This window comes from Trichogramma pretiosum, unplaced genomic scaffold (assembly GCF_000599845.2).
Source record: "Trichogramma pretiosum strain Unisexual culture from Peru unplaced genomic scaffold, Tpre_2.0 scaffold18, whole genome shotgun sequence".
NCBI classification, from domain to species: domain Eukaryota; kingdom Metazoa; phylum Arthropoda; class Insecta; order Hymenoptera; family Trichogrammatidae; genus Trichogramma; species Trichogramma pretiosum.
The window spans coordinates 2160645-2184478 of record NW_019641681.1 but is presented as its reverse complement, the minus strand read 5'-3'; the positions used below and the strand labels follow the sequence as shown (position 1 = coordinate 2184478).

Genomic DNA, 23834 nt, shown 5'->3' with positions numbered 1-23834 from the left:
ATGCATCCGGAGCCACGCGGAGACACATTACTATCTACTCGAGACAAAGCTGCTGCGAGCTCGGGCTCTGCTCTGCTGCGAGAGTTAATTAAAATCCTGCTGGGCCGTACAACGCGTGTATACGGCAAAAATGAAAAAAGGCACAATCATCCAAATAAATAGCTCGCGCAACACGACAAGTAACACGAATTCAGCGATATTTGCAAGAAATTAATAAGATTTTGTGGTCAAAGCGGCGAGGGACAAGTCTAAGAGGACGTACACGCATGTTTGTGCGTGAGCATGTTGGAATACATAAAAATGCATGCGGTTTCGTATGCCGGACGTAGCGAGGCTCAGTCGATCTATATTCAGCCGCGATTCGATTCATCAAAGAAAAAAGAAAGAAAAGAACATTGTCTTCATTATAATGAAATTAAAAAAAAAAGTATTTTTCACATCAAAATGTATGTACCAACCTTCGAGCATAATTTTATTAATGATAAAAAAGTATTTTGAGAACGAATGATACTGTACCACAAAGAACTTTTTGTTTCTTTCGTTTGCATTATAAACGAGGAGCAGGCAGGCATCTTATGACTGCTTTTTTTTAACCACGCGCATAGCTAAATTGAGGACCTTAGGATGCGAGTGCATCGTCGTACAGTATCATCACACGCAGACGAAGTTAGCAAAAAAACAACAATAAAATGCAAAAAAGACAAAACAAAATAATAAAGAAAAAAAATGGGTAAAAAGGAAAGAGGGAGAGAAAGAAAGAGAGAAAAGAGGATGAGGAGCTAAAAGAATGAAGAGAAAGCGAGAGTACGACGCGAGAGCGTAAGATCGCTCTTTAGAGTGTCCTTTGTCGCTAGACACGTCGCGCAGAGCCCTCCTTATATTATACACACGTACGAGTTCCTCTCCGAAAGCTTATATTATAACCTGAGATAGCTTATGGCCTTGTGCGAGTTTGTGCTCGAGCCCAAAATGCAATATAAACTGATTCCCAAGAATCGCTCTTCGTGATAATGTATAACTTCATTCGTTCAAATTTATATGTGAGACGCAAGTAATTGTGGGACCTAAGATTAAATCATGCCACCCGAGGAACTGCTCTCGTCAATATGGACTTAATTATCCTGTGAGTATAAGCAATTTCTGCCGAGGACACGATCGCGTTGCGCATAAGATCCTGCAAATCATTTTGCCAAATCACATCGAAAATTCAAATCACGCGTTCAATCAATGAGATGGACAGGCCAACGCCAGAGAGAGATAGAGAGTCTAATCATGATTTGAACAATTTTCACAATCGGCCAATAACGGAGTAGTGCAGCACTGGCACACACAGACACACAGACACACACACACATGCACAAATTTGCATGTGTCATTCATCACAGCACGACGTATACGTGGTTTTTTCTCTTGCTTGAACACCTACGAATATACATATAGTCGCAGGCAAAGCGCGAAAAATAAAATAATAGAAAAAAATTGTAAAAAAAGAGAGAAAAAGATGAAAAAAGTAGAAATAATCAAATTCGACGTTATATAAAGCTGGCAGATTTCCAGAGCGGACATTTATAAACTTTGTTCGATCTCGCACAAGGGCTTCCTGCTGGGTGGTTAGGCGCACACAAACAACTATCAAATCACGTATACGTGTGTGCATTTTCTCCAAATATTAAATCATCGTTCGAGCGTCGTGGTCTTGTTGTCGTCTTCGTCGGCACAGCGGGCCGCCGCCCGGCGATTTTTTTCCCGGGGACCTATAAAAATTCATGCGTGTCGTCGTCGGCGTGATGCCATCGTAAATATAACCACACCAGCGATATTGGCTATAAAAATTATTCCCTTAACATACACGTGCCCGCGCGCGCATGTGGCCGTGCATGTGTATTTTCGAGAGAGAGAGAGAGAGTGTATCATTGTTTCCTTTATCTTTTTACGCTGCGCGCACTCACACACGAACGGACCCACAGACACACACACATATTCACATACGTGAGTGCGCCTTTTCTCGCGTATTATTTATGCTGCTCCTGCGGCAGGAGAGAAAAAGAAAGAGCGAGCAAAAGCGATCAAGAGATATCGGTGCAAAAGTATCAGCTTCCGAAGCGCAACAATAAATAAAAACGTTCATGTATGTCTGTGTTTTGCAAACAAAGAAAGAGAGCCCGCTCTCGCGCAAGAGCTTCAAAAGAACTGGAAAAAGTCGATCGAATAATAAAATGCTCTTGTGGAGATTCGCATGGTAAATCATTGGTTCGATAGCGGCGCTGCCTTGAATCTGACTGAATCGTAAGTTTTTCTGAAGACTCGCCAGGGATATCACAGCAAAAAGTGAATTGCGACAAATTTTCCTGGGTTTGATATTTACTGGGAATTTAAAGGCGAACGTTTCGTCGCTTTTTTATTTATATGAATTTAAATTATCAATAAAATGAAAGAATCTTCAACTTACCAAGTGTGCAGGAAACATCACAATGATCTTCGGAGTTGTTGAAGTTGCATCGTAGATGAACTCGCAGATATTCAGAGATGACCACTGCGAAATCTCGCATGTTCGACAGAGGTATACAGCTGCACTTTCTGTCGAAACAAAATAAATGATCATTACTCGCACAAACTTATAAGTACACAAGGTATACAGAGATGTGAATCGCGATACGCGTACAATGTACACCGCATACTATGCGTCTGTGTCATTTGTGACCCTGATGATGAACTGGACTGCCGCATCGATTTTGCCGGCAACGTGTATCATAAATATTCACACAAACTAATATCCCTACTAAAAATAATGACCAAAAAATAGCTATTTAAAATGTTTTAGAATACAAAGGCTTTGGCTTGTTTTTTACCATTTTTCTGTTACAGATTCTAAGGGCATTTGAAATGACCTAAAAATGATAATTAAACAGATTACAAAAACTTAGACTAGTCTTTAATAAGTTCATATTCGAAAATGACACTTTAATCCATCACCAGTAGATGGCGAGTGAGTTGACCTATGATTCTGCAAGTGGCCAAGTCAAAATAATTGTATAAAAATGTTTGTAATTCAAAACACAGATATTAATGACTACTCGCAATTTTACTTTTTAAATTAAGATACTTAAAGAAAAAACTAGTGAAAAATGTTCAAATGGTAATTTGCACGAATTTGATGTACTCAAAAAATGGTCACTAAAACGTGGAAAATTATAAACTATAAAATGTTAAAAATACCATTACACTTTTGGCTAGTGTATATCCAGTTCTAATTGTTCTTGAGATGAGTTAACAAATTAGTGATATAACATTTGCTTCGTCAACATTCACTTATACACCTAATTATTTCTACGCGTCTAGATCCAAACATGTAGACATATTCAATTTGCCATTGTAGATCGTTTCAGCGTGATATCCTGAGTTCTGATCCTTTTGAAAGGGTCCGGCTTGAAAATACGCGAAAGGATAGCTTGTATTATTACGAAATCACGAACACAAACCTCGACCGAAATAAAGTGAAATTTCGCACGAAAGCGCGTTCCACACATGCGTGCCTGTAATGAAATATTAATCGAAACCGGATAACCAATTTCGCCGTTTATAAGCTGTGGGGCCTTTGGCGAAACGCAGTCGATTAAATGCAATTAATGAATGATAATGCTATTTTCTCGCGCCGACATGCATCGATCGATATTTGCAACGGGATCAATTTGCGAAAAACAAAGGCAACGCTCGCAGGCCAAAGATTGAAAAAGAGAGAGAGAGAGAGAGAGAGAGATAGAGAGTAAAAAGCATGTTCCGTTCGAAGGTAATATCTGTTGGGAGTAATAGTGAGGTGGAACTTGCGATCATATAACCCCCTCCCCCGCCTCTACATTCCGAAACCACAACGGGTGGGCCTTGATATATCTACAAACACACTCGTCTTATCCTGGAGTTGAAATAGATTCTATACATATCCAAACACGCATAGTTGTGTGCAATAGTCCTCATCTCCTATAAGCTGCTCGCAATAATGCATGAAATATGTTACGCACACTCACACACACACACTAGCAAGATGTGTTCGTGTATGTTTTTCTTTCTCTCTCTGTGATTGATCACGTGACCTCGCGCGCGTCTTCATAATAATAAGATTGCTTTTAATCTGTCCAAAGCGTCAGTGCGGGGAAGAGAGAAAGAGAGAAAGAGCGACGACTACAGCGGGAGGGACTTGCATCGCGCGCTGATTTCTCATTTGGCATTCCAGGTATATCTCGCGAGCCGGAGACCTGCACATATTATACCATGTAGCTCCGCAACAACTATATAATAATTGCCAAAGCGTCATCGGCTCTCGCGAGTTATCTTGATTTTTTGCCATCATTTCTCATTGCGGGTCGAGAGAAAAAGAGAGGGTGAAGAGGAGAGAAAGAGAGAGAAAGATGCCTTCAAGCAGATATAACTTTGTGCAGCAACAAGAATTGATTGACCATCCAGTTGAATTTAATTGAAAATTTTATGTTCGAATCAGCTAAGGTTGATGACGAGTTCATATTTATTCGTTGTGCAAATTTGGCTACGCAGATTGCTAAGCAAATGTCACGAAAAAAAAACCATGCGTACCACGATGCATCGTTACTGGAGGCACAACGAACACATACACAAATGCGCGACACACGCAGATGTACACGCGAGCGTTGTATATAATTCCGCATTCTCGTGCGTCAGGGTAGTCGACCTTTGACAATACCTCCTAAATGACGACGACCTTTACATATATAACTACGTACAAGAGCCGCGCGGAGCTGCACATATACACACATTCGCAAGAGAAGCACGTATACATGCCTATCCTCTAACGATAGCGGCGTATACGCAATGCTGCGCAAAGGGGATAGAGGAGGAAGTGAGGGTAAATAGAAATTTATTTCTGGCGCGCTTCAATCGAACTCCACGTGTGCAAGTACTACTTCTACTACTACGACTAGTCACGCGCGCGAGTAGCAACAGCGGCAGCAGCGCCGATTGATTGCGCGAATAAAAATGGATCCCTAATTTGGCATTATGTGCAGAGGTTGCACGAGTTTTTTCATCTCGCTCGCTCTTTTTTTATTTAAACCATGGATCATCAGGGATGAATACTTCTTAATTAATTTTGATTGATCCATCGATACACATACGTGCGGAATGGTAGGATTTTTCAGGACCGCGCTACCAGTAGACGTTTGATAGAAATAGAATATGTGCATATAATGAAATTTGAAAAGATCATTGATTGAGGCGAGGTGAGGAAAATACACACATTGATTGTATACTATTCAACAATCGCGCCATAGATTTATTTTTTCGGGAAAGGGAAAGATACAGATAGAGATAAATTCAAAATACTACCGTGCGGCTTGTAAACTACGCAGATGTGTTCACCAAATCGTAAACATCGACATTTATTACGATCCACAATTCGATGCCTTCTAGCAGCAAAATGCCAGTTCACAGAGCAGAGCAGCATCATGCCAGTTCAGAATCTATTCGGCAAGATGCTACTTCGGCGCGCCGTTCGGCAAGATGCTACTTCGGCGCGCCGTTCGGCAAGATGCTGCTTCAGCGCTGCGTTCAGCAAGATGCTAGTTCGTGGCCGCGTTCTGCATGATGCTACTTCAAGGCCCATATAATAAAAATAATAAAAATCAAAGCTCGGCTATAGATTACATTTTGCGAAGACAATTTAAAATTCCATAACTCTATGGAGGTGCGAATTTAACTCTTTGAAAATTATTTTGCAAAGTGTAATCTGCAGTCTAGTTTTGATTTTTATTATTTTTATTATATGGGCCTTGAAGTAGCATCATGCAGAACGCGGCCACGAACTAGCATCTTGCTGAACGCAGCGCTGAAGCAGCATCTTGCCGAACGGCGCGCCGAAGTAGCATCTTGCCGAATAGATTCTGAACTGGCATAATGCTGCTCTGCTCTGTGAACTGGCATCTTGTTGCTAGGAGGCATCGAATTATACTTTTGATGTAATACTTAACCAAGAAAATAAATTTTCGTTTGGACGTTCAAGATCACAAACAAAATATTTACTAAATATAATAATAATATAAGAATTACAGTGTCATTATGAAATGTGATGAACGACTAAAGAATAAACAAAAAATATTTAAATAATTATAATTTGAATTAGTATTTTGATAGAATATATATCACACAGACACGTAACAGATTATAGAAAATTCACCAAACAACATAAATGTTTCTTCTATGTAGTAAACTGAACTAATATTACCACTTATGCGTGCAAAATACGCCATTTAGGTAAAGGATAGGAAGTTAAACTATTTAATTTTTTATTCAATCAAATAAATTAAGTGGAGTATCTACCTAGCTAATTATAAAAAAAAGTTTTTTTTTAATTGTTTTTAAGAATTTACTTACTTCTGTATAACTTAATTTTTGTGAGAGAAAAATTGGTGTTATAATTGGTATGATAATAAGAATTGACAAATGATAAATAAATAGAATTATTAATTGTTTCAAGCTGCTTATTTACAATAAAAAGTATTTTAATGTAACAAGACACCAATTTATATGAACTTTAAACATAACGAAAAAACCTCCTATTGAATGTAATCATACACAATCCTACATGTAGTTATATAAAAGCTATAATAATAATTATGATTTGCTCCAAACAAGTACAAATTTATTCAGGGCGAAAAAACTACAAATGATTTAGTAAAAGACAAAATCAACAATCAGTTAATTTTTTTTTTGTACTTATGAATAAACGTTATGTCATAGTTTACAAGTTCATTCATTTTAAAGTCAATTTTTTTAACTCTTCAGTTGCAAAAATTTTCTTTTCTTTAATTTATTAAAATAAATTCTACTCAAGTCTTGATGTGGCATTATGAGCAGGAACTCGCGAATTTTTAAATATAATTCCACATTCGCGATTAGGAGCTACTCGAGTGCAGCATGCAGTAGCTCAAACCAAGATGGATTTTAAAAGATGAGCGATGCAAACATAGAAAAGACGTCGTAGCTGTGCGTGGAACCAATGATGTGTTGGGAAAATATGCATTGAATAGCACTCGCTGGCCTAACCAGTGTGTAATCTCGGCATTCGAGAGGAGGGCAAAACTCTTTTTTCATGCCACAAGCACATGTACACACATACTCAGGTACACTACAATGTGTGCATACACGCGGCGGGTAGGGGCGATCAAGAGATCCAATTACCGTAGAAAGTGAGGGAGGCGGTATGTATAGTATGGTGAGAGCAGCCGCCCCCGAATATAATATGTAGTATATTTCTTACGTGAGTGTGTGTGCTCGCGCGTACGTATGTGAGCTTTTCTAGATTTATATACGTACGCGCGGTACACGCGCTTTTTTCGCAAATGCTCAAACGAAGCCACTCGAGGCCACATCGTACGTATTATACGCATATACGAGGAGCCCAAAATCTCGAGGATTATGTTATCCTAACGAAATATCGACGTGTATGCATGCATGCGTTCGTCAGGATGTATATATGTAAACTCAAGACGAAAGAGAGTCGGAGTGTATAGTGGCGGCACACATACGCGTATAATATGTGTGCGTGATTTATTCATTTATTTTTTTGCTCAAGAAAAAATACGTGGCCGAAAGAACGCGTACCGCTGCTGCAGTTGTCGAATTTTTTTACCACCCTTTTTATTCGGCTGAGGCACGCGTGTAATTCTCGAATTTCATAAGGCTACGTGCACACAAAAACAAAAGTCCGGACGATATTTTTCGTTTTAATATTTGGCAGTACGTGTATACATGTAAGTGAGAGTTTGATGAAAAAATTTCTTTTTTTTAATTTTTGAATAATTTTTTTTTATTCGCCTGCATTGCAAAAGCTCTCGTGTGCCCGAAACGCATCATCTTTGGCTTGTTGCGGTGGCTCTTAAAAAAAGGTTGCTGTTTTTTTTATACAAGCATGCAGCAGCGAAACGGTCAGTAACAACAGAGCTCAGTCTTATAAAAAAAGTTGATATTAACTGTGCATACGTGATATTTAATGTTTAAAAGCATAGGATTCGGCGTCGGCTATAGCAGCAATCTTGGCAGGCCAAATTGAAATATTCAAGCAAAAAGCTTTGTACACGCGACGCACGCACAGGAAAAAGCACGAGCTGCCGGCCTGGGCTGTGTATATATATAACAATGAAGGCCTGTCTTTTTTCAAAAGATCTAGTAGCCGTTTCGAGAGCAATTGTTGTATGTACACTTGTATAGAGTCTCGCCCGGGCACATACGTTGAAGTTGCTACTACTGCCCTGGCCCGTGCCTCGACTCTCGGTAATTATATTTACCTTGGCGACTTTATTATTTATGGAAATTGTGAACAGCGCGCGCGTGAGCGAGCGAGCGCCAGTTTCCGAAAAAGGAGAGCAATTTTCCGCCTAGTTTTCATCTGCGGAGGGCTATTCTTCAAAGCTTCTTTGGATTATTCAGCTTAATTTCTGTCCCGCGCGCTCCTTAATGAAAAAGTCGGCGCAGCAAGCGAAAATAATCATTACTTTTTTTTTTAGCAACTCACGCGCCTCGTCGTCGTCGTCCCTTCACACGAATGTGTACCGAAAATTGACAAGAGCCTCGTGATGTGTGCGTAAAGCAGCGGCAGCAATAGCAACAAGCGTGCTCAAGTGGAAGTAGTGCAGCACATCGACGAAGCTGCCATGATGCTTTATATAGCATATATACACACATGTGTTATATGTAGCTCTGCCTATACACACGTGAGAAATACCAACTGGCGAAAATCAATGAGAGTCAAGCGATTCATACACACGTACACACAGACATAGACGTACACACATTTCGACGAAACGTAGAAAAGACCTCATTAGTGTCGCATTCAAAGCTTTCTCTCGTTCTCCTCACGCGTTCACGTATAACGTATGTATTTGCTGCACTATCCTGAATCGCAAGCGCGCGGGCGTTCAGCAAATGATGAACTATAAACCGAAAAAAAAGTGTCTTACTCCTTGTGTTATGTGTGTGTGTGTGTGTGCACGTCTGCGCGCTCGTCGCGATCCAGCTAATTCAAACTTTTCCCGCAATTTACGAACTCCCGTATTATATATACGTGCAGCAGCAAATAAATAAGATTACGTACTAATGCTCTTGCTCTTGGCTAAAATAATCATACGGCGTTTATTTTATTTTCACGTATAACTGAAAAATCATTTCTGCAGCTCGGACGTCTTGAATGCCTATAGCTATCGTTGAAAATCGATAAAAGTTTTACGAACGCAAGCACGCCTGTGTTTCATTAATTCGATCTTTCTCAAAGACTCAGTGCATGTAAAATTTGTAATGAGAGCCGTTGATCGTTGCGGCGTTGCGTATAGATTGTATGTAATATTTATATATGCACGCTCTCGTGCGGTGCATATACGTGCCCAGTACAGGCAACGTTATTATCTCCCGCAGTATTGGCAGGCCCATATATCCGCGATAGGAAAAAAGTATTCCATTCAGCTCTTGAGCTCTCGAAGATACACGCGCACACATTTATACGCGATCGTAAGGCAAACGAATACGTATATGTTTCTCGGTGCGGCGGCGTGGGCGCGAGCTTATGCATGCGTTATTGTTGTTGAACAGCTGCGCCCGTGTGCCTCGATCGCTGCAGTATATATAGTACATATACATACGTGAAATAAGCCATCTTGTTTAATCTCGTTACGTATATATACACGCACGTATATATTTAAACGACGTCTCCCATATAGCGGGTTTCAATAAACTACGGATTATATTATTGCACTCGAGGAGGCAAGCAGCGCCCGGCGATGTTCTCCTGAATAAAATACTAATTTCAATTTTACATTCAAGTACGAGGAGAATTGTTGCTGCTGCGGCCGCGGCATAATGCTGCATGTACCATACATTCTTTCAATTGAGCTGCTCGGTGACAAATTGTCTAGGCATATTTTCATAGCGAGAAAACGCGCGTAATATTCCCGCGCATATATGCATAAAGAAAATTTATCAAGCGCCTATACGAGGCTTCAAATGTGCAGCTCGTGTAATTTAAATCTCTCTTGCTCATTTTGTCGAGGGTAAAGGAAGAGAGAGGAGAGAGAGATAGACAAAGAGAAAAAAGCGCATACACATACAACATCGCAAGCGCGAACGGTCACTCGATTTGGATTAAATTAGGATCTTGAATGGCCGAGCTAATTTGACCTCGAGGCATATTTCAAGCATACGCATATAATGCAGATTATAAATGATCAAATTACATCAGGCTATAAATTAGAAGAAGTAGAAGAGAGAGAGAGAGAGAGAGCGAAAGAAAGCCGAGGAGGGCTCGCCTCGCGCTCGCAGCTTTATATTGTCACCGAGGACACATACACACAGGCAGGCACGCAGAAAACGAAGAAATCAAAGTAAATTGAAAAATCCACCGTACGTGGTGCTGCGCCCGTGCACGTGGTGTGCTCATGTATAGCGCATACATGCACGCGCTCATATGCGCTATAGGACTGTAAGCCACACTATATGTGTAGCAGCAGCAACGATCGCGAAATTGAGAATTCCCGCTGTGTCTCTGGTAAATGAGCCATAATTGGAAGGAACTGCATCACGAAGCCAGTAAAAGGATCTGAGTTTATGTGTGTGTTCGTGTGTATGTATGTGTGGGTAGCGCATCGTGGCCATGCGCGCCTCGGCCCTCGGCCACTTGTTTGCTTTTCACCTTTTTCTCTCTATCTCTCTCTCTCTCGCTTTTAAATTAGACGATGCTTTTCATTCAGCCGACATCTGCCCCGCCCTCGCTTAGCTCCTGTGTGCAGCGCAGCAGCAGCATCAACCTGGGACCCTCGCATGTATATACCGCATCCAGAGAGCTGAAGCTGTTAGACAAAAAAATTGTTTGGCTACCGAACTCATACGGCCGTAAATCTAGACCGAGTGATTACGATATATGTATTTTGCAGCTATTGATATTCCTTATGGATGTAATTGCAATAGCTTTTATTGTATCTTATGTAGGACGTTTCGCGGTTCAATCCTTTTAACACGGATACGACATCGCTTATAGGATTGAGGATTATACTTTTTTTTTTCTGCAGACTCATTACATAAGCAGACTTAAGCTTGACAAAAGATCTAATTTATGATACCTACTGCACGTTTCACATTTATTACATATCTCAATAACTGCACCAAGGCTATCTTTGATAATTTTAATATCTTAACTTGGATTGTCGTCGACGTTGAGCAGTGAATCGAATTGGCTCAAGCTTTTGTTCATGCACACACAACTTCTTGAGCAGGAAACCAGCTTTGATGCATTACAATATACATTAGAAGTGTGAATTTCAGAAAATAACTCGACTTAACATCGGGCCCTCGACATCACGTCCACCGCGAAAACAAAGAATCCTTTCAACAGGACTAAGTAAAAATCCTCTGTTTTTTTTTCTCATGAAGCGACCGATGTAAATTAGTTCCAGCTCAAACTGTCCTGTAAAGTTCCTCTCTTTCTCTCGATAACAAGAATCTCTTTAAGAAGCCTAGGATATAAAAAATTTCTCGATTTTTCCATGCGCCTGGGCGCGCGAGCGCAAGGAGACAAAGTTGCGCGCGGCAGTGGCGATAGAGAGCGAGAGATAATAAGGCGTGACAGAGAAGTCTTCTGGGTTTCGCCAGCGGCGCCTTTTCATCGCCCATCCTCGGTAATTATCCCAAAAGCTTGTGAACTCAGCCTCGAGAGAAACATTGTCTTCTCTACGGGTTTCTTCTGATTTTTTTCTCTTCTTTTTACGCTGCACGTTCCTCTCGTTGCGGGCCTTTTCTTATCCCGCGCGCGCAAACTGCGACACAGGAGCGCGCAAGTCCTGCAAAGAATACAAACACCTTGCCGCACGTTCATTATACCATGTTGTTTTCTTACTGAGAATTGAGGAGATGCGAGTATTAGATATAAGTTTTGACAAGTGCGACCGAAAGCGAGCTTACGGTGAGATAGCCGCGTACTGCCGCGATCTGACCTTTTTTCCCAGCCAATGCAACGCGGCGAGTTGGCAACGGATCTTTGCTCATTGAGTTTTTCACCTCGTCGCTCCTGCAAAGGGCATAGTATGGCAATGCTAATTCTTAATCCGCAACGACGGCTCTAATCGCTGTATCATTCAAGACATTATGCTTGAAAAAAAATTATACAAATTAACTCGGTGCACGGGCGCGGGCAGCACAAATGGTGCAAGTGACGCAAATCGCAACTGTTAGACTCACGCTGCAGCTCATGGTGGCAATGTTGGTACAGATATCATACGCGTATACACGTACGTTTATAGGATAGCTGCTGGTGTGCTTGGCTGCCTACCTCTATAACGCATACAACATAATACTTCGTTTCCACTCGGCTGAAGCGGGCGCGTGCGCATATAAATTTCACTGGCACGCATAAATCCGAGTAACAAGCAGAGCAATTAATCGAGCTCGCGTAAGTCTCACTCACTCACTTCTACGTGCGTGTATCTGTGTGCCGCCTGACTCACTCCCTCTCTCTCTCTCTCTCTCTCTGTATGTACGTGAATTACAAAAATCGCGCGCGAGCATATAAAGCCCTACAGCACGCAGTACCCATAAATCTCGTGCATCATTAGAGTCCTTTATTCCTAACGAATCATAGGGAAGCACAGGCTTATACGTCCACCCGTGTACGTGTGTGAGTGCATGCGTATCTGTTGGTGTGTTGGTAAACAAAAACGAGAGATAGAGAGAAAAAATTTTGAAATTCCAGGTGTGTGTTGCATTTGTGTGAATGTGCACTCGAACGCAAATCAAACACGTGCACGCACGTAAAAATAGGTAATTAATTGGAGCACTGCATATACAGCGTGTCTGTATCTATGAGCAAGAATAAATGAGAGCCCGATTATATAGGTATATACACACGCATTTGCAAGAGTGCAAGCGAATATATGGATGTGTGTATATAAGATTGTATACACATACACGAAAGTCTCCGCGCGAGTGGGTGGGCGCGCGCGCGCGAATCGTTCAATTAACGAAGAGCATCGCAGCAATAGCATCGACGTAGTCGTCGTCGTCGTCGTCGTCGTCATCTTTGGAGGGGCTCCTATACCCCTCTCCGCGCACGCGAAAAGAGTTTCTCCCGGGGGTCTCTCAGTGTTCAAAATGCCCCTCCTTCGACGGCGCACCTACCTCCTCCTCCACCTCCTCTTCCTCCTCGTCTCGTTCTCCTCTTTCTTTCACTCTATGCGCGCTATACACACGTCTCGGCCGCGCTCTGAGTCTGTATCTCTATATATACTGAATATATATACGCCGCCGCCACCGTCGTCGTTGTCGTCTACCGCCTGCCTCCCCTATCGTCCCTTCGTCGCTTTTGCGCGCAGAGAACGCGGCGTGTCTCGTATCTATGTGTGGGAATACGTATGCATCGTGCTGCCTCGTGCCTGCAAGTGTGTGTTGGTGCAGATACGCGCGCGCGACGCCAGCGGTGGCGGCGGCGGCCGAGAGAGTACCAACAGCAGCAGAGGCAGCAGCACAAGCAACCCAGTGGAAGGTGGGGATGCGCCAGGCTGGCCGTACCGAGAGAGAGAGAGAGCAACACACTCGTTGGCAAGCCGTCGCAACGAGCGCAGCAGCGCCGACACAGTAGAGAGTCGAGACCGACCCCCACGCCAACGTGTTTTTTCTGTGTTCTGTATATTTGTGTCCATCTCTCTCTCTCTCTTCCTCACTCTTTCTCTCTCTCTTTCTCTCTCTTTCCCTCGGTGTTTTCGCGTGTGTTATAATATATGTGAGTGTGTGCGTCGACTAGTGAAGCCAGCGGTGTTGTCGCGCGAATTTAGTTTTATACACATGATACGTGCCCGTGTGCCAGACAGAAATATATTCAAGTACCGCCAAACAGGAGCAGTAGTAGCTGCAGCAGCTTGAGCTTCGCATTGCCGAAGAAAAACGGAGCTTTTGTGTTTATGCGTGCTTTTTCGTGCACGCCGCGAGTGAGACAGAGAGAGTTCGTTCTGTGTAAGCAGCTCAGCCAACGAGTACTGTACACTGGAAACCCGCTTGATGAACAGCAGCTCAACCAAATTTAGCTAATTGTATTGAGCTGTATGAGCCCAAAAATATAGTCCTCACAACTAAATGTTATATCGTTGCTGATCGTTGAACTGTCAGATGTTGCTATGTTCATTTTAATGAACATTCTGGTTATGTTCACTTACAAACGCGTGATATTGACGTAACGTGGCTCAGTTCACATTTGTTGGCATAGAAAAATATGAATTGAGCTGTATCAACTCAAAAAATTGCGTTGGCAGAGCTACACATCGAATCGAGCTCGTATAACCCGAGATTAAGCTCTGCCAACTCAACATGGTTTCCAGTGTACATACGGCGACTCGGGCTTTTCAGTAGTAGTCTCGCTGTACGGTCGTACTAGACATCGACTTTTTAAATTCCTAGGATCTCCTCCTACTTGCTTCGAGACTGTTTCGAGTCTGCACCGAAGATACGAAGAGAAGGATAAACAAAAAAACTCGATGCTCGTGTAAACGGATAGTGTTCGCAACGCAACATCCATCGACGAGACGGAACAAAACGTGCTACCTCTCTTTGGCTATTGTGTAGTACGATTTATCGAAGTTGCGAATACGCAGAGACCCTTTTATTTTCGGTGCAGTTTTGTAAACAAAGCGTGCTGTGCAATATATATATCTCATAAGCGATATTACGTAATCCATAAGTGTGTTGACGTAGTGTAGGCTGCTGTTTTTTTCCTCCTCGCAGAGGGCTCGTGTGTAAACGTCAGGCATATAAAAGTGCAAGATACATCGTAACAATTTTAACGTAACGTACATCCAATAGGCGCAAGCTGTACACGTGAAATTTATCTATGGTGTTGATATTAACAAGTGGCCTACGAGGTATTTTTTAAAGTTTCGAATAAGTGTTATTTACGACGGCTCAATAAAATAGCACGATCGGTGTCGTATCTCAAAATATCGAATTATTTGAATAGTGAATTTCATCTTATATAAAGTGTATCTGTCGATAAGCAGTTGAAGAAGTAAAATAAAAATCGTGAGATTACTGCAGTGATTGCTGAATATAAAAAGTGTTGTTTAACGTTTCAGTGCTTTAATTTTTTTTTGTCTCTCTCGAGAAATGCATAATCAGTCATCGGCTAGCAGTCACTCAGCAACGACGTTAATTACGATTTACCACTCGTTGACTTCTGGTAAGTTGTGCGATGCATTTACGTATCAAAATGTTCGGAAATAAAATCCCCCGCATTTACATTGCTAGTACAAGTGTACATATAGATTCATATACATGTATAACACCGAGGGTTGATACAAGCGCAAGCGCTGCTTCGCCGCTCTCGTCTCTCTTTCTCTCTCTCTCTCTCTCTCGCTCTCTATAGCTGTCTCACTCACTCGCTCGCTCTCTCGTTAGTCGTCGGCGTCGTCGTCGACGCCACGTGCTCGCACACAAAAGTAAATACACACCGACATACAGGTATAAGATCACTTCTCTCGGCTCTATAGCAGGGCTTATCTGCCGCTAACAGCGGTATAACACTTGCAGCCAGCTACTCCGAAAACGTTACGTTCGACGTGCGGCAAAAATGAATTCGCGTAACGAAGAAAGTTTAGCTGCCTGTAATATACTTGCGCATTAATGTACGTGTCTGTGTGAGCGAGTATTCTCATGCAGTTTCATGTACGTATACGACGTGGACGTATAGAAGAGACTAGTAGGCTAGGAGAGCTTGCTGGCTTTCGGCCAGAAGCACCATCGTGTCGAAATATTATCGTCTCGCGAATGGCTAAGAAGTGCTATAGCCTAGAAAGTGAAGCTATGCATAGCTCATATTATAAACTCGTGTACGTCCGTCCGTTCCATCTTTCGCTGCGTTTTACGTTAGTAAGTATATTTACGCTTGGTTGCACACACGTAAGCGCGTGTGTGTCTGTATGAGTATATCAAATATACATACACACAAAGGCGGACAATTTGCAAAGTATTGTGCCGGCAGTTTTACATATCTGCAACCTATGTAGGCCGAGGCATGTAAGTCCAATTAGTTTTAGACTATATCGCCGTGCTGCCGCTGTTACTATACCGCCGCCGACGCCGACTAAGGCGGTCTGCGCGTGACCGTGTGTACGTATATATATCTATATACAGAACGCGAATTTACACACTTATACACGAGGATAAGATCGGAGCAACCATGAAGTCTGCCAGTATAATTAGGCTTTTATCGCGGGACTTCGCCAACAGCCGCTGCTCGCGCGCATATATGTGTGTATGTGCAGGCGAGCTACTACTGCGGATTTTTTAGGCAGTATCGACCGCGTGTGCGTGTGCACTAGTCGAGTCCTCTGCTTCGGCGTATGTAGCAGATATATTGTATAATTCTACTGGCGATCTCGCTCGTCCGTGCAAATATTTGCATCGTGCACCAACAACTATACCGAAAATACGACATTTAATAAATAAAGAATTGATCGACTGTCTCTGTCTCTCTTTTTCTCCGCTCGACTCTCCGCGTCGAAGATTAAGGTCGCAGCTGGTGTGTGTATGGATGGTTAATGCAGAGCTGACCTCTCCCTCTCTGCTCTCCCTCCTTCGCCTGCTCGCTGCCTCCTTCTCCCACACTCACTCGCACACTCACGCACACACACGTACTTTGCACTATACGTATACGTGTATTCGCACTGACGGATAAATCACGTGACTCGTGCAGCACATGTACATAAATACACGAGCGGTCGCACATACTCACGCAGCATATCGTATGTAGCTGCAGTACATCGTGTGCGGCTAGGAGTAATTAAAGCAGCGAAGGTTTTTGAGCGAGCGACTTCGACGAGCGAGTCGTTTTCTTCGACTTGTCTCTCGCACTCTTACGTAAAACTCACGCCAGGCTAGTTTCGCACATATATGCGTAGTAGTCTTGTATGCATCAAATAGCAGCGGCATCGCATACGCAGCGTGTAGTCGTCTTTCCTTTTATTGAACTTGTACTGTATTTCCAGATAAAAGTGATGTTTTTTCGTACGAGCTTGTTTCCGCTCGAAATAATATAAACGCTAGAAATCCTGAAAAACTGAGAAACAACTTCTGGAGGATGAGAAAAAGACGTGTTCGCTCGCTTTGTCGCGTTGATGCTGTAGGCGGCTGTTTGCAATTAAACGAGAGTGACCTTATCGTCAAAACCGGAGAGAGAAAGAGAGAGAACCCGGCCCCAGCGAGGTTAAATTAAAATGTAAATATTTGATTAATGCTATAGAGAGAGAAAGAGAGAGAGAGAGAGAGAGAGTGCAAAGTTTGCAAGCGAGCAGGTGGACGAAACGATAAAAGGAGGCACATATATTATATATACACATCTACGATACACACATAGACATACATACTGAACGATCAAGAGAGAGAGAGAGAGAGAGAGAGAGAGAGAGAGAGAGAGAGAGAGAGAGAAGATAGAGAGAGACTGAGCAGGAGAAAGCTCGCCTCGAGGGTGGACTTGAGAGGGAGGGTAGCTTTTTATTGCCGGTTTTTATTAACCTCGTAGGCCTCCTACTATTCTCGTTCTATCAGCAGTGCCACTGCCACCGCACTACCACCACCACCACCGTTGCACCACCACTACCTCGCAAGCACTATGCCCGACGTCGACGTGACTTTCTCCGACGTCGAAGAGCAAGAGTACGACGTGAGCGCGAGGGTTGATTAAAACTAACGTTGAGAGAGAAAGAGAGAGAGAGAGGAGGCCAGAAGCAAGATAAGAGGAAAGAGGGAGGAAGTGAGAGGCAGAAGGAGAGAGAGAATGTAAGCCCGCAAATTGAAAATTAAATTAATATACAAAAGCCCCGCCGGGCTAATCAGCTGTACAGGGCGTGTTAGGTATTAATTAAATGCACCCAAGTGTCAGAATGTATTATATAGATTCATACGTAGAAACGCATATGATGGAATAGAGGACTTTGGTAACGTGCACCCTATTGTTGAATTTTTTCCCAACAAAAGATCGAGGAACAGGAATCAGGATGAAAATCATAACGTGAATTGAATACGATCGCAATTTTCATTAGAGTAAAAGTATTCGTTTAATTTTTTCTTCCCTCCCTGACGCGCGTTTCGGGATGCCGATAATAAATCAAGCGCTACTCTATGATAATAAAACCAGTCGGTCGAGCCAGTCAAACCTGCCACGTACATGCATACATACATGCATACATACATACATATGAACTACTCGCCTATTTTCATCAGCTAAATTATTTATCAACTTTTGCCCAGACGCTATCGAGGATAAAGCAGCGACCGGTAGTGGTGGTGGTGATGGCCGGTGCTGCTGCTGCTCGACACACACGTACATGCGAGAGCTATACGTATATATACACAAATAAGTTGGCCTTTACGCGTAGATATATATGGGGTGTAAGCTGATCCGCAAGCCTTTCAGGTACCTACGAGAGCTGCCCCGGCTATCTCCGTCTGTGCTGCTGTACGTGTGTACATGTAAAGGAAACGGGGGAAAGGGGAGGCGGGGGCACCTATCCGCGATTACTCTCCGACGGGCGCCTTGATGCATTAGCTTGCATGCACTCATGAATATTATACTCACTACTTTGGTATGGAGCTAAAACGAAAGAGGCTGCCTGCGAGAGTACGTGTGTGTATATGTGAGTGCCGGGGAGTGTGTATGGAGGGTTAAGAGAGAGAAGAGAGAGAGAGGCTAGTAGTAGCCAGTGGCCTGCTGTTGCCCTATAAGGTACAAGGTAGTCCATTAGCGTTAATGTTATAAACGTTAGTGTAGTGCAGTAGCAGCAGCAGCAGCAGCATCAGCCCCTGGGCCATTCTTGTATTCAGGCTTCTCTCTCTCTCTCGCTCTTGCTACAGCAGCATATACGTCCTCATTTTACTCCCTCGCTCGGCAACATACACACATACACATCCAAACTCATACGTACTCACACATTCACGTGACTCTTACGTGGACGTTGGCTAGCCAGTAGTAGCGGAGTACCAGCTCGGCTTTTCCGAGACGAGGGATAAACTAAAGTGTGTGTGTGTGCTGCGAAACTATACGCGAAAGCAGCAGCAGCAGAGAGAGGATTTTAGGCTACAGCCTCGGTGGCTACTGCTGCTGCTGTGCTCGAGGCTGTTTCTTGAATATAGCCTGACCACTTATACTCCTAGCTCAGAATTACACACACATACATACATACACGCTCATCCCCCTTTAGCGGACGTTTCCTATATGACTAAGTAATGATGGGATTGCAAGACAAGACACGAAAATATAAGTGCTCGAGCCCTGATGGACGTTGATGGAGTCTGATAATATAATCGTGTAGCAACGCTGGCTGCGGCCAACTGCGACGACTCGACTATGCTACTACTACACTCGCGGACGTTATTAGAAATTGATTTCAGATTTATTTGATGAATTATTCAACGCTAGGAGAGCCAACCGAGCTAACTGACTGCGTCGTATTTAATTCATCCCGCGCCGGGTGCGTATATGCATCAAAGCCGAGTCGTCGTTATCAAGAATTGGCTAAATGAGAAGCGCATAGTAGTGTACACTGCTCGCAAGCACACAAGTGTGCAACGTTGAAACTCGATAATTCATTAAGTACTTATTATGATTCTAATAAAGAATATAAACATCAATCCTACCCGTCTCCCCTCCATCTAGCCAGAAAGGAAATACGAAGATCTTCGAGCCCGAAATACGAGAGTAATCGTTCCGAGAGTCTCTTTGCTCGTGTACTATAAATAAATTAAATACCCATTTGAAATAAGTGAGTGCTGCAGCGATCGCTCCGTATTTTTCGCTCTCTCTGTCTCTCTCTCTCTCTCTCTCTCGCGCGTATGTATATAAGTACTACATCCAAGCGCCGATAAAATGACGATATAAAAAAGAAACTTATATTCACCGAGTAAGTAATAGATTGAGATAGGGAAACGATCGCGGAATTTTTTGCGTATACGTATACGCGTGATGTGTGTATATGTGTAAAATATCCAGCGGTAGAGGCACTAAGTGCAATAACGAATCGAAGCGGCGACGGCGGCAGTCGAGCGACGCGGCATCGTGCGCGCGTGCTGCGATATAGGCGCAGGCAATAACCGGCCAAGGGAAAGATAAAGAGGGATCCACGCGCTCTGCCTTCGCTTTCTTGCTGAACGAGAGAGAGCAATACACGCTGCCTGCCGGTGCTCACTCTCTCTATATACCCCCTCACGACTCACGCGTTTATATACGCACACACACACACACAGATACGTGCGCACACGCAGACGAAAGAGAAGAATGTGTACGTGTAAAAGCAGGGTTGTTATCTACATACCGGTCCCTCCTACCCCCGGCTGGAAATCTAGGAGCGTAGAGAGCGTACATATATATAGTCGTGCGCAACCCCTCCATTACGCGGCTGCGAGCGTCGACTCTGCGGCGCAACACAGAGAGACTACGATATACAGGCAGTAGTAGTAGGTATACGTGAGCCTGCCTTAGAGGGAAAAGATGACGGAAAGAGGAACACTCATATGAGAGTGTATCTAAATGAGGCAGTTGCAACGAGGCACCATTATGAACTGGATTGTATATGCGCCATCGTGCGCCACGAAGCACAAGCTCACACGCTGAGCTTTTTAGATTTTCTCGATATCACGAAAACATCGTGCTGCGGCTTATGAGTTATGGCGCGCCACAGTATAGCAAATAATTTGGAAGTCTGTTTTCTCTACTAGCAGCGCGGGCTGATTACGTGGCAAAGAGAGATGCACGTGGCTCCGAGTATACACGTTATAGTCGGGCGCCGGGGCTGCTGCTGCTACCGCCGCAGCGAGCGGGTGCGCGCCTAGCGACGGCGGCGCATCGATTTTCCTCAATGGGGCGAACGCGCGCTCTTGGACTTGCACATGTATATACATGCGTGTAAGCGGAGCTGCAAACGCACGTACATATACACATGCATATATACACATACCAATGCCCGCTGTGCGAAAGAGAGAAAGAGAGATAGAGAGAGTCGGCTCTCTCTACCCGGAGGGAAGGAAGGGGTCGAAACGATGACATTGAAGCGAAATAAACGAGAGACTTGAGAACCCCTGGCTGCTGTTACTGCTGCTGTATTGCTGCGAATTCTAGATTCGTGCGTGTATGTGTGTACTGAATGCATACATATATTCGTATAAATTGCTAGAATCAGCTTTGCCTGGCGCATTCGCTTAATTAATTACTATCCGCGGTTTTAATTAGCTGAGCTTTCTACCTTGCAATTCCCTCCACCCTTCCTCTCCCTCTTTTCTACTTCAGCTCAATACCAATCTTCTCCTGCTGGTGTCTGCTGCTGCCGCTGCCGCTGCTGTTGCTTTATATATTATATGTATACGCGTATCGCGCAAGGGTTTTGCGACTCATAATAGCGTAAGTGCAGGAGAGAGAGAAAAAAAAAGTATGAGAGAGAAAAGATGAACCGATCCATACGGGCTTTTATATCTATATACTACTCATGTACTACTCATGTGCAGATGCATATCAAATAGCTCCGTGGCTGTTATTTTATACTTATGCGCGGAAGTCGTATTGGTTTTAATTAGAGCAACGGTCTAGTTATCGACGAGCGAGATTTCAACCTTTCAACTCCGCATTAACTTCACGAGCAAAAGAGTTAACTTCAATTTTTATCATGCCATTACGTGTATGCGTTCGCAGCTTGAATATAAATATATAGTAAGAAAGTTTTTGAAGGGTGAATATGGGAATGAGATATTCTCATATCGCAAGCGTGCGAGCGAGACGCCGCATTAAAGTACACACGTGCTTTATAGCTGAAAAAAATTGTTGTTGTGGCTTTCATCGCTCTGCTGCGGCAATTATATGTTTCAAAGCAAAAAACTTTATGTCGAGCGCGTGAGCGAGCTACCGAGCTACCGAGTTTATATACATTACGAGCAATAATTCGCGTTTCATGCGCTGGAACAAATAATGCTGTATCCTCTCCTACTCGCCCCTCCACTCCACTCATATATATATGCAGACTAATCGAACTAATTACTCTTTCTCTCGAGTGCGAGGTCGTCAATTTCTAATCGTTTCATTTTCACGTTGTACACTGGTCTGCTCGTTCCTCGACTGACAAGCTTTTTTTTCTGCTTACGCAATTTTATATTTTATTTACATTGTGTAGAACAACATCAGATATAAGCTTATCAACGTTTTCCCTCGAGTCCGTCCAACCTCGGATCTTGTATACATACACGAGCTGGCCGTAGAAGAGAATTTTTTCTTTTCCATTTCTTCTTTATCACGATGTGTATTACAAGAATCGGATTGATAAAAGATAACTCGTGGTGCTTTAGCGAAGGAATAACATGGAAAGACGTATATTATCAATTGTAATAACTAAGAAATCTGAAATCATAACACATCGCCCAACCGCAATTTTTTCCTGTAGCAATATAACAAGTAGTTTATATTTAGCTTTAATATCCGTATTATCCTGTGTAAAAAGATAGATCCGTCTGATTTTAATTGGCTAAATAAAATAAACACAACCAGTTTGATTTTTTATTTACCTTTTGTACAATATTGAAACATTTATTAATCAAATGAAAAATGAAATATGTATAAGAGCTGTCTGGCAATCAGAAGAAATGCTATATCTCAGCAGTATACGCGAGCTGAGAGAGCGAAAGAGAGCAAGCGAGAGAGAGAGACGAGAAAAACTTAATAACTCGCGAGTTTATTATTTAATCTCTTAAAGCAAGGAATTTCAGCCACAAATAAAACCTTGCGCGCGCTCTCCCTCCCTCTCTTTCTCTTTTTCTCCACAGCTTTTAGTCGAATTACATGCCTAATGCATCCTCGGAAAATGGAAAAGCTCTCCCCCCGTTCCTCGTTCTCAATCTTTCCATAGTCCAGATGTATATACACGCGGCGTGCGCGCGCACTAACACATATAGGCAGACGCAACGCGCAAGCGTATAATATATATCTCAAGATCCAGAATGAATCAACGATTATCGAAATGAAGAGCTCCATTGCAAAATGTATATAACTCGATTCGTATCGAGCTTAAAGCCTTGAGCTTTTTTGAGATAGGCCAAAACTGTTTGTCTCAGTGAGCTTATATATACGGTGATAATGAAATTGCAGTTTAATTAATTATATGCAGGGCGTACAGCCGCTACCACCACTACCACCACCACCACCACTACCACCTCACACCTTCGCCTCACACCCTGCTGCTCAAGATTCAAGAGAGCTGCTATATACATACATAGTATAGGCCACCGCTTCTGTCAGCGCGCGCGCAAGGTCCTATCTCTCTCAGTCTGCCAAAATAATTACAGCGCCAGCCTCGCACGCTGCAATCAAGAGAGCCGGCCTGCTGCTGCTGGCAAGCTCGGCAGTGGTGATACCCCGATGACGTATATTTCACGCCAGCGCGTATAATGTACCAGAAGAGAAACAAATAAAGTCGTTACTATCGTTTGTACAGGGCCAATTGTCGTCATCGCCGTTTCTCTCTGAAAGGCTAACAGCAACGTGCATAGAGAGGAGTGAACGAAAAATAATGAAGAGCGCGGGCTGTGCCCTCTCTCACGCGCGCCCAGAGTATTTAGTTGCAGAGCGCGAGATAATGCGAAAGCACTTAAGAGGCCAAAAAATGAATTGTCGTAAATCTTCGGGTAAAGAAAGACTTTTGAAAGGCTCGTGCGTGTCGTTTTTGAAAGACGATGTCGCTCCGAATATACGTAATATCTTTCTTTTCCCTCTCTCTCTTTTCTCTCCTTCCTTTTTTGCACTAGCACACTCTTAT

At 43.1% G+C, this 23834-nt stretch overlaps 2 protein-coding genes across 3 annotated transcripts in view; one reads left to right on the top strand and one right to left on the bottom strand.

Annotated features, from left to right (window-relative positions):
• Positions 1–2694, bottom strand: part of LOC111694143 — a 142004-nt gene extending 139310 nt beyond the window's left edge. The window contains exons 1-2 of the mRNA XM_023461053.1: positions 2679–2694; positions 2450–2577 (exon numbers count right to left, since the gene is read on the bottom strand). Of these exons, the coding sequence (XP_023316821.1) occupies positions 2450–2577; positions 2679–2694 (144 nt within the window). The remainder of the gene's footprint in view (positions 1–2449; positions 2578–2678) is intronic.
• An 11686-nt stretch (positions 2695–14380) lies between these two features.
• LOC106660217 (LIM domain-containing protein B-like) overlaps positions 14381–23834 on the top strand; it is a 79948-nt gene continuing 70494 nt past the window's right edge. For both annotated transcript variants that reach the window (XM_014383137.2, XM_014383134.2), the window contains exon 1: positions 14381–15226. The gene's annotated coding sequence lies outside the window, so the exon portion shown is untranslated. The remainder of the gene's footprint in view (positions 15227–23834) is intronic.